Below are 11,807 nucleotides of genomic sequence, written 5' to 3'. Positions count from 1 at the left end.
AATAGCTTGCGGCTGCACGCGGAAGTTTCTAGCATGAATAATCTCATGATCCCTTTGAGCCTGGGTGGCGGTCCAAAAGAAAACAGGCAATCACTAGAATACCTAGGTGCCTCAATCCACCCAGATGTGTGTTTAAGTTGCCACCTTAAGTAAACCATTAAATTAACAATCTCACATCTGTCATGGATACACTCACCCAATCCACGTCTACTAGCATAGCATAACAATATAAGCAAACGTAGAAGTAACTCCCAAGGGTTTGATAATAAAATAGGTAATAGGTACTACCTCATCTACTTCACAATACCCACAATTTAATTAGATCCTAACCATGCAATGTTTGAGGAATGGTCTAATGCAATAAAACTGGGTAGTAAAGAGGTATGATCAAAGTGTTACTTGCCTTGCTGATGATCCGTGAAACCTAGAGATTCGAAGTAGCAAGCGGCGCACTCCGGGTACTCTATCGCAAACAAACAAGCATACAGTAAGCACTCAACTAATGCATAGGTAAAACTCAAATAAAAGATCTAACCAGAAAGTTCAACTTAAGAACTCCGGTTTGCAAAAAGAATCAAATCAAACGAAGCAACGAAAGTCAAACGGCGAAAGAAACAAGCTTCATTTACTAATCTGGATCTAAGTCAAATTTTACAGCAGCAAAAACTTGTTTGAGTTGGTTAAACGGAAAGAGAATTTCGAGACGAAACTCTAGGCGCTTGAATCGCCTGATTCCGATAAACGAGCGAAAAGATATACTAGAACGGAAATCGGATCAGAAATCGCGATCTGGAATAATCGCGGAAAATCCGAGAAAAATAAAAACTGACGAACAGTTTATCAAACGAACAGTTTATCAAACGAACGTTCGTTAACTGTAACTAAACGATGAATACGTTCGTTAAAACGAACGAACAAGGGAATGCTCACTAATTAACTAAACCGAGAAAAAGGAAAAAAACCTAGGGTTTTAAAAAAAACGAATCGTTTTTTATTAAAAAAAACCGGACACGGCGGCGGCGGCTCGGTATACCTCCGGCGAGGTTCTCTGGCTGGGCGGGACGGCTCCGGCAGGGCGTCGGGGCTGCGGGGTGGCGGCGTAGGGCGGCGGGGTCGACGGGCGGCGGCTCCGGTGGCTTGGGGCGTCGGCGTCGGGCGGCTCCGGCGTCGGTGGGTTTCGGTGGCGGGCGGCGGGCGGCGGGCTTGGGGGTGGGGAGAGGTGGCGGTGGGGGCAGGGTACTTATAGGAGGGGGGCGACTCCGTCTTGGGAAGGGGGCAACCCCGGGAGGCGTGCTCCTCCCGAACTCGGTAGCGGCGGCAGACTCCGACGGGAGGCGGTGGCGCTCGCGGGCCGGCCTGGCTCGGCTGGGATTCGGCCCAGTCGGGCGCGCGGGTTTTTTTTTATAAATATCACTGAACTTATATAAATCATAGAAAAATAAATAAAAATCTGAAAATACCAAAACAAATTTTCACCGTCTAATTAAAATAATTAGAACGAGATGAACATTTTTTGGCCCTAAAATGCAATTTTGAAAACGTGCAATTTTTCTAATGCAAATAAAATTGCAATAAAATCCAAATAAAATCAAATATTTGATTTTAATATTTTTCCTCCAATATTTCAATTATTTTGGAGAAGTCATATTTTCTCCTCTCATAAATTTTAATATGAAATATTTTCGGAGAGAAAAATAATTAAAACAAATGATCCTATTTTCAACATTTGAGAAAACCCAATTATGAAAATAACGAAATCCCCAACTCTGTCTCCGAGGGTCCTTGAGCTGCTTAGGATTTCGAGGATTTGCCAAAATGCAATAAAATATGCTATGCAATGATGATCTAATGTATAACATTCCAAATTGAAAATTTGGGATGTTACAATGAATGATATCGCACCCGCTGAAATAGAAGACATAGATGTTACTATTAAACTTGCTAATAGAGACACCATCACACCACTTGGGATTGTTAGAGATGTTGAAGTCTTGTGTGGGAAAATAAAATACCCTACTAATTTTCTTGTTCCTGGTTCCCTACAAGATGACTTTTGTCCCATTATCTTTGGCAGACCTTTCTTGAACACCGTTAATGCTAAAATAGATTATGAGAAACAAACTGTCGGTGTTAGTTTTGGTGATGATCTCATGAGTTTATTTTTTCTTAGTTTAGTAGAAAACATCATAAGAAAGAATTGTCTAGTAAGGATGAAATAATTGGTCTTGCCTCTATTTCTGTACCTCCTACTGATCCACTAGAACAATATGCTAGACCATGAAAATGATATGCACATGCATGAAAGAAATGAAATAGATAAAAATTTGTTTGAACAACGACCTCTGCTTAAACATAATTTGCTTATTGAAGTGCTAACCTTTCAGAACAAGAAGAAGAAAGATTATTGACGGTTCTGAAGAAGCACCGAGCTGCTATTGGATATACTCTTGATGATTTAAAGGGCATTAGTCCCACTCTCTGTCAGCACAAAATTAATATGGAACCTGATGCTAAACCCGTTGTTGATCACCAACGATGTTTAAATCCTAAAATGAAAGAAGTGGTAAGAACTGAAATATTGAAGCTTCTGGAAGCAGGTATAATCTATCCTATAGTTGATAGTAGATGGGTAAGTCCTATTCATTGCGTCCCTAAGAAGGGAGGTATTACTATTGTTCCTAATGATAAAAATGAACTTATCCCACAAAGAATTGTTACTGGCTACAGAATGGTAATTGATTTTAGAAAATTAAATAAGGCAACTAGACAAGATCATTATCCTCTGCCTTTTATTGATCAAATGCTAGAGAGATTATCTAAGCACACACTTCTATTTCCTTGATGGATACTCTGGTTTTTCTCAAATACCTATTTCACAACCTGATCAAGAGAAAACCACCTTTACTTTCCTTTAGGAATTTATGCTTATAGACGTATGCCTTTTGGTTTATGTAATGCACCTGCTACTTCTCAAAGATGTATGACTGCTATATTCTCTGATTTTTGTGAAAAGATTGTTGAGGTTTTCATGGATGATTTTTCCGTTTACGGAACTTCTTTTGATGATTGCTTAAGCAACCTTGATCGAGTTTTGCAGAGATGTGAGCGAACTAATCTTGTCTTGAATTGGGAGGAGTGCCACTTTATGGTTAATGAAGGTATTGTCTTGGGACATAAAATTTCTGAATGAGGTATTAAGGTGGATAAAGTGAAAGTTGATGCAATTGATAAAAGGGCCATTTGCATTTCTGTCCCTAACTCGAACCACCTAATCAGATATACCCCTAATTCGAAAGCCTGCTCAAATTTGCCCCTCCGCCATTAGGTGCCCTTTTGCGTCGTTACCGTCCGGTCAAAGAGCTTTGACCGTCCTACAAACAATAGCAAAAAAATCTAAAATTTTGTGAGATCGAAATTACTCATGTGCACAAGGTGCGTGCAAATTTTCATGCTATTTGGACATTCCAGGAGCTCGTGGCTAGGAAAAAGGTTAATCTGCACTCTTGTGAACAGTAAATTTGAAATAAAATAGCAAGAAAATTCAAAAAAATATGAAACTTTTTGGCATCAAAGAGGCTTGGTGGACAAGGTGCTTGCAACTTTTTGTGATCAAATGACATGCGAGGAGCTGTAGGAAAAAACAAAATAGTCATTTTTTCCAAAGTTTTTTCCCGAGCCAAATTTTGTTTTTTTCTCCACGAGCTCCTACAGTGTCCAAACACAACAAAAATTTGAATGCACCTTGCAGATCCGAGCCTCTTTCATGCCAAATTTTTTCATATTTTTTTGAACTTTCTTGCAATTTTTTTGAATTTACTGTTCACAAGTATATATATTTACTGTTTTTTCTTTGCCATGACCTCCTGGAATGTCTAAACAGCACGAAAATTTGCACGCATCTTGTGAACCTGAGTATCTTTGATCCCACAAAATTTCAGATTTTTTAGATTTTTTTTCTATTTTTTCAGGATGGTCAAAGCCCTTTGACCAGCTTTGACTGGCTTTGACCGGACGGCAACGGCGCAGAAGGGCATTTCTATAAGGAAACGTAACGGCGGAGGGGCACTTTTGAGCAGGCTTTCGAATTAGGGCAAATGTGAGTAGTGGGTTCGAGTTAGGGAGACAGATGTAAAAGACCCTTGATAAAATGCCATGTCCTAAATATATCAAAGGTATTCGTAGTTTCCTTGGTCATACTGGTTTCTATAGGAGGTTTATTAAAGACTTCTCTAAAATTTCTAGGCCTCTTACAAATCTTTTACAAAAGGATGTTCCATTTGTTTTTGATGATGATTGTGTAGAAGCCTTTGAAACACTTAAGAAAGCCTTAGTTTCTGCATCTATTGTTCAACCACCTGATTGGAACTTGCCTTTTGAAATTATGTGTGATGCTAGTGATTATGTTGTTGGTGTTGTTCTAGGGCAAAGAGTTGATAATAAATTAAATGTTATTCAAATGCTAGTAAAACTCTAGACAGTGAGCAACGCAATTATGCTACTACTGAGAAAGAATTTTTAGTAGTGGTGTTTGCTTGTGATAAATTTAGATCTTACATTGTTGATTCTAAAGTGATTGTTCACACCGACCATGCTCCTATAAAATATCTTATAGAAAAGAAAGATGCTAAACCTAGACTCATTAGGTGGGTTCTTTTGCTACAAGAATTTGACTTACATATCACTGATAGAAAGGGAGCTGAGAACCCCGTGGTTGATAACTTGTCTAGGTTAGAAAATATTCTTGATGACCCACAACTTATTAATGATAGTTTTCCTAATGAACAATTAGTTGCAATAAATGTTTCTCACAACACTCCTTGGTATGCTGACTATGCTAATTACATTGTTGCTAAATACATACCACCTAGTTTCACATACCAACAAAAGAAAAAATTCTTCTATGATTTAAGACATTACTTTTGGGATGACCCACATCTTTATAAAGAAGGAGTAGATGGTATTATTAGACATAGTGTACCTGAGCATGAACAGGGACAAATCCTACAAAAATGGCACTTTGAAGCTTATGTAGGGCATCATGCGGGAGATAGAACTGCTCACAAGGTATTGCAATTTGGTTTTTATTAGCCTACTCTCTTCAAGGATGCTCGTAAGTTTGTCTTATCTTGTGATGAATGTGAAAGAATTGGAAATATCGGTAAGCATCAAGAAATGCCTATGAATTATTCACTTGCTGTTGAACCATTTGATGTTTGGGGATTTGATTACATGGGACATTTTCCTTCCCCTAATGGGTATACGCATATTTTGGTTGTTGTTGATTATGTTACTAAGTTGGTAGAAGCTATTCCAACTAGTAGTGCCGATCACAACACCTCGATTAAAATGCTTAAGGAAGTTATTTTCCCAAGGTTTGGAGTCCCTAGATATTTAATGACTGATGGTGGTTCACATTTTATTCATGGTGCTTTCCGTAAAATGCTTGCTAAGTATGATGTTAACCATAGAATTGCATCACCTTATCACCCTCAGTCTAGTGGTCAAGTTGAACTTAGCAATAGAGAAATAAAGTTGATTTTACAAAAAAATGTCAATAGGTCCCGAAAGAATTGGTCAAATAAATTAGATGATGTGCACTTTGGGCTTACAGAACATCGTATAAAAATCTTATGGGTATGTCTCCTTATAAAATGGTTTATGGAAAAGCTTGTCATTTGCCTCTTGAGTTAGAACATAAAGCATTTTGGGAAATTAAATAACTCAACTATGATTCAAACTTGCCGGTGAAAAGAGGTTATTTGATATTAGCTCACTAGATGAATGGAGAACCCAATCTTATGAAAATGCCAAGTTATTTAAATAAAAGTTAAAAGATGGCATGATAAGAGAATCCAAAAGCGTGAGTTTAAAGTTGGAGAATGTGTTCTTTTGTACAACTCTCATTTCAGATTCTTTGCAGGAAAACTCCTCTCCAAGTGGGAAGGATCATATGTTATCGAGGACGTTTATCGAACTGGAGCCATAAAAATAAATAATGCCGAGGGTACTAACCCGAAGGTTCTCAATGGGCAAAGAATAAAACATTATATCTCAGGTACGCCCATTAATGTTGAATGTAATATTATCCAAACTATGACACCAGAAGAACACATAAAGGAAACCTTCCAGAACACTCCAGAATCGTGAAAAAAAAAGGAGGTACGTGATACTGTAAGTAAACAAACTCCGAAAAATCCGCAAAAATACTTTCTATCAGTTTTGGAATATATTAAAAATTAGGAAAATAATAAACAACCAAGAAGGCACCCCTGGTGGGCACAAGACACCAGGGCGCGCCTGGCCAGGCACGCCCAGGTGGGTTGTGCCCACCTCGGGTACCTTCCGGACTCCGTTTTTCTTCTGTTTACTTGTTTCCCAAGATAAAAATCTTTATATACCCCCAAACCTATTGACCACCGTATCATGGAGAAATCTTATGTTTTATTTTCCTTGCTGTTTTCTGGCAGATCTAATTCACCATGGCCGCTTCGAGCTCCTCCAAGGACAAGTTCTTCAAGAATGTCATCAACCCGTATCTATGGGAGGTGATGGAGCACCCTCAAGCTATCGAGATGCGTGAGGGGGTGCTCCACATCCGTGATGTGCAAGGTCCCAAAGGGACGGGGTCCATGGAGGCTAGGCTTGAAGCAATGGAGCAGGAGGTCTTCCGGTGCAGGGGGATGGTGGAACGTGGAGTCAATGCCAATCACCTCATGATCGCAGATTATACCCATGATATCAAGGTGGATGGCGAGTCCATGAAGGACATCGTCTTCACCTTCAACGAGCAAATTAACTTTCTCCAAAGCTAGATATATGATCTCCAAAACCAAGTCTTTCAATATTAGGCAAGGTTTAAAGGTATGAGTTTGGCTGCCAGTTGTAGGACCCGCGAGACTCACTCCTCCTCTTATGATGGTGAGCCCTTGCCATGGAAACCTGAGGATAAGATTGCTACTACTTCACCACCACCACCTCCTTCTTCATCACCAAAGGAAAATTGAGTATCGGGTATGGGCACTCCCCTTGGCTTGTGCCAAGCTTGGGGGAGGTGCCCCGGTATCGTATCACCTCCACTATCTTTTGCCTTTACTTATCTTAGTTTGATCCATAGTTATCTTTTGCTATAGATGAATAAAAGCTTAGTTCGATCCTTTCTTTTTGAGTGTTTGCTTAGTGATCTATCCTTGTAATCGTGTGCAAGATATATAATAAATTTTAGTTTGAATTTTTTACTTTCTTGTTCAATAAAAAGAAAGGAAATAAATGAAAAGGTCATATGCTAATCTTATGGTAAGTAATGAAATCACATAAGGAAGAGTATAAGTAGAAAATTTTATTGGAGATTTACAAACATAGCATCGGTCAATGAAAGAATTAATAAGGGAAGAGAAGATTCACATGAAAATACATTATCTTGGACATTTTTTGTGATTGTGAGGCCCCATCAAAATATTATATGCCAAAATTGTTGACATTGGACAAGGAAGACAACGTAATGATTTATGTTTGTTCATATTCACATAGAAGTTATATTGTCATAGATCCTTCAACATGCGGTTCTTGCCCCCCATCTTTGCTAGCCAAAAATTCCGCACTAAGTAGAGATACTACTTGTGCATCCAAAAACCCTTAAACCCACATCTTGTTTTGAGAGTCCACCATACCTACCTATGGATTGAGTAAGATCCTTCAAGTAAGTTTTCATCGGTGCAATAAGGGAATAAAAATTGCTTCTAAAAGTGTTGGATCATTTAGTGTAAGAGAAAATTGAGTGTTGTACGAACTTCTGATGGCAAAGAATAAAAGCGACAGACTGCATAATAAAGGTTGCGATCATAAGGGGCAATATAACGTGACGTTCTTTTGCACTAAGAAATTGAGCATACAAACAAAAAGCGCATGGCAACCTCTGCTTCCCTCTGCGAAGGTCCTATCTTTTACTTTTATGTATTTACTTTTATGCAAGAGTCAAAGTTTTTCTCTCTATTCCTTTTTATTTTCTCTTTTGGCAAGCATCATGTAGTGAGGAAAGATCTAGGAACATATATCTAGTTGGATATGCGTAGCATGAGTAATTATTGTTGACATCACCCTTGAGGTGAATATGTTGGGTAGTGAAAACTATAAGCCCCTATATTTCTATGTGTCCGGTTGAAACTTTTTGCACATGTGTATGCGGTGAGTGTTAGCAATCATAGAAGACTATATGATGGTTGAGTATGTGGACTTGCCAAAAAGGCTCCGATACGCGAGCCTTCTTGAAAAGATGATGAATTGTAGTTGCAAAGTTGTCTGAGAACATAGTTTGTTGGTTTTCAATAGAGTCTGTGCTTTATACTTCGAAGTTGTGATGAATTGTTACTTGTTCATGAGAAGTATATGATAGAAGTTATATGATAAAAGTTCTATGATAAAGTTCTATGTTAAAGTTTGTTGTTGTTATAATAATATACATGATGCTTCTATGTCTGTATTTTGTTTTTATCGACACCTCTCTCTCTCTAAGCATGTGGACATGTTTTTCGATTTTGGTTTTCGCTTGAGGACAAGCGAGGTCTAAGCTTGGGGGAGTTGTTACATCCATTTTACATCAAGTTTTCCTACTGTTATTTATATTGTTTTTATGTATAATAATGCTTTTTGGAGTAATTATCATGCCTTTTCTCTAATAATATGCATGGCTCACACAAAGAGGGAGAATACCGGCAGCTGGAATTCTCGACCTGAAAAGGCTACATCAGGCCACCTACTCTGCACAACTCCAAATGAGCTGAAACTTCACGGAGAATTTTTATGGAGTATATAAGAATGATTGGAGCAAATAAGTACCATAGGGGGGCCACCAGGTGGGCACAACCCACCTGGGCATGCCAGGGAGCCCAGGCGCGCCATGGTGGGTTGTGTCCTCCTCGGCCCACCTCATGTCCCCCTCTTCTGGTATATAAGTCATTTTGACCTAGAAAAAAATAAGGAGAGGACTTTCGGGACGAAGCGCCGCCGTCTCGAGGTGGAACTTGGGCAGGAGCACTTTTGCCCTCTGGTGGAGCAATTCTGCTAGGGGAACTTCCGTCCCGAAGGGTGAAATCATCGTCGTCATCATCACCAACAACTCTCTCATCTTGGGGAGGCCAATCTCCATCAACATCTTCAACAACACCATCTCCTCTCAAACCCTAGTTCATCTCTTGTGTTCAGTCTTTGTACCAGAACCTTAGATTGGTGCTTGTGGGTGACTAGTAGTGTTGATTACATCTTGTAGTTGATTATTATATGGTTTATTTGGTGGAAGATTATATGTTCAGATCCATTATGCTATTTAATACCCCTCTGATTTTGAGCATGATTATCATTTCTGAGTAGTTACTTTTGTTCTTGAGGTCACGGGAGAAATCTTGTTGCAAGTAATCATGTGAACTTGATATGTGTTCGATATTTTGATGGTATGTATGTTGTGATTCCCTTAGTGGTGTCATGTGAACGTCAACTACATGGCACTTCACCATATTTGGGCCTAAGGGAATGCATTGTGGAGTAGTTATTAGACGATGGGTTGTGAGAGTGACAGAAGCTTAAACCCTAGTTTATGCGCTACGTCGTAAGGGACTGATTTGGGTCCAAAAGTTTAATGTTATGGTTAGTGAGGGAGTCCTGGATTAGGGGGTCCTCAAGTGTTTGGTCTGTTCTGTATGGGCCGGACTAATGGGCCGTGAAGATAAAGCAGAAGACTATCCCCCGTGTCCGGATAGGACTCCTATGTGCGTGGACGGCAAGTTTGGTGTCCGGATGTATAATTTCCTTTCCCTGTAAACCGACTTTGTACAACCCTAGGCCCCTCTGTGTATATATAAACCATGGGGTTTAGTCCGTAGGGGCAATCAGATTAATCATAGGCTAGACAGCTAGGGTTTAGCCATTACGATCTCGAGGTAGATCAACTCTTATAACCCTTATACACATCGAATATAATCAAGCAGGACGTAGGGTTTTACCTCCTTTAAGAGGGCCTGAACCTGGGTAAAACATTGTGTCCCTTGTGTCCCTTGTTACCGTTGAACCTCAGATACACAGCTTGGGACCCCCCTAGCCGAGATCTACTGGTTTTGACACCGACATTGGTGCTTTCCTATAGAGTTCTGTTGTGTTGTTGACAGAAGAATCGATGGCTCGCCTTGTCATCAATGAGGACACTGTTTCTGGGGAGACCTTCCTCCCTGGCCAACTCTTTGTGTTTGGCGGCTTCGTGCTATGTGCCAACTCGACCGGTCACCTTGAACAGGTCGATAGCTACGCCCCTGGTCAGCAGATCAGGTTTGGAAGCTCGAACTACGTCGCCGATATCCGAGGAGACCTGATATTCGACGGGTTCATGTTAGGGAATGCAGTAATTTCAAAAAAATTCCTACGCACACGCAAGATCCATCTAGGTGATGCATAACAATGAGCGGGGAGAGTGTGTCCACGTACCCTCGTAGACCGAAAGTGGAAGCGTTTAGTAACGCGGTTGATGTAGTCGAACGTCTTCGCGATCCAACCGATCCAAGTACAGAACGCACGACACCTCCGCGATCTGCACAAGTTCAGCTCGGTGACGTCCCTCATACTCTTGATCCATCTGAGGCCGAGGGAGAGTTTCGTCAGCACGACGGCGTGGTGATGGTGATGATGAAGTTACCGATGCAGGGCTTCGCCTAAGCTCTACAACAATATGACCGAGGTGGAAATCTGTGGAGGGGGCACCGCACACGGCTAAGACAACTGTCAACTTGTGTGTTCTAGGGTGCCCCCCTGCCCCCATATATAAAGGAGCAAGGGGGAGGCCGGCCGGCCCTCATAGGCGTGCCAAGGGGGGAGGAATCCTCCTCCTAGTAGGAGTAGGACTCCCCCCTTTCCTAGTCCTACTAGGAGAAGAAGGAACGAGGGGGGAAGAGAAGGAAGGAGGGGGCGCCGCCCCTCCCCCTAGTCCAGTTCGGACTAGGCCCATGGGGGGCGCGCGGCCAGCCCTTGGCTGCCCCTCTCTCTCCCCCCAGGCCCAATAAGGCCCATTACTTCTCCGGTGGTTCCGATAACCCTTACGGCACTCTGATATATATCCAGTGACCCCCGAAACTCATCTGGTGTCCGAATATAGTTATCCAATATATCAATCTTTATGTCTCGACCATTTGAGACTCCTCGTCATGTCTGTGATCACATCCGGTACTCCGACCTTCGGTACATCAAAACACATAAACTCATAATACCGATCATCATCGAACGTTAAGCGTGCGGACCCTACAGGTTCAAGAACTATGTAGACATGACTGAGACTCATCTCCGGTCAATAACCAATAGCGGAACCTGGATGCTCATATTGGTTCCTACATATTCTACGAAGATCTTTATCGGTCAAACCGCATAACAACATACGTTGTTCCCTTTGTCATCGGTATGTTACTTGCCCGAGATTCGATCGTCGGTATCATCATACCTAGTTCAATCTCGTTACCGGAAAGTCTCTTTACATGTTCCGTAATGCATCATCTCATAACTAACTCATTAGTCACATTGCTTGCAAGGCTTATAGTGATGTGCATTACCGAGAGGGCCCAGAGACACCTCTCCGACAATCGAAGTGACAAATCCTAATCTCGATCTATGCCAACTCAACAAACACCATCGGAGACACATGTAGAGCATCTTTATAATCACCCAGTTACGTTGCAACGTTTGATAGCAAACTAAGTGTTCCTCCGGTATTCGGGAGTTGCATAATCTCATAGTCATAGGAACATGTATAAGTTATGAAGAAAGCAAAAACAATAAAC

At 40.9% G+C, this 11,807-nt stretch overlaps 1 protein-coding gene across 1 annotated transcript; it reads left to right on the top strand.

Moving 5' to 3' along the window:
- The first annotated feature begins 6,479 nt into the window (after positions 1 to 6,479).
- LOC141030312 (uncharacterized) lies at positions 6,480 to 6,812 on the top strand. Its single transcript, XM_073506161.1, has one exon. The coding sequence runs from the start codon at positions 6,480 to 6,482 to the stop codon at positions 6,810 to 6,812; it is 333 nt and encodes a 110-aa protein (XP_073362262.1).
- Positions 6,813 to 11,807: the final 4,995 nt, after the last annotated feature.

The sequence above is a fragment of the Aegilops tauschii genome, chromosome 1 (genome assembly GCF_002575655.3).
Source record: "Aegilops tauschii subsp. strangulata cultivar AL8/78 chromosome 1, Aet v6.0, whole genome shotgun sequence".
Classification (NCBI taxonomy): Eukaryota; Viridiplantae; Streptophyta; class Magnoliopsida; order Poales; family Poaceae; genus Aegilops; species Aegilops tauschii.
The sequence above is the reverse complement of the archived record's forward strand: the minus strand, read 5'-3'. Positions and strand labels throughout refer to the sequence as shown.

Excerpts from the sequence above, each read along its gene's own strand:
- LOC141030312 (XM_073506161.1), top strand. The coding sequence starts at position 6,480 with ATGGCCGCTTCGAGCTCCTCCAAGGACAAGTTCTTCAAGAATGTCATC.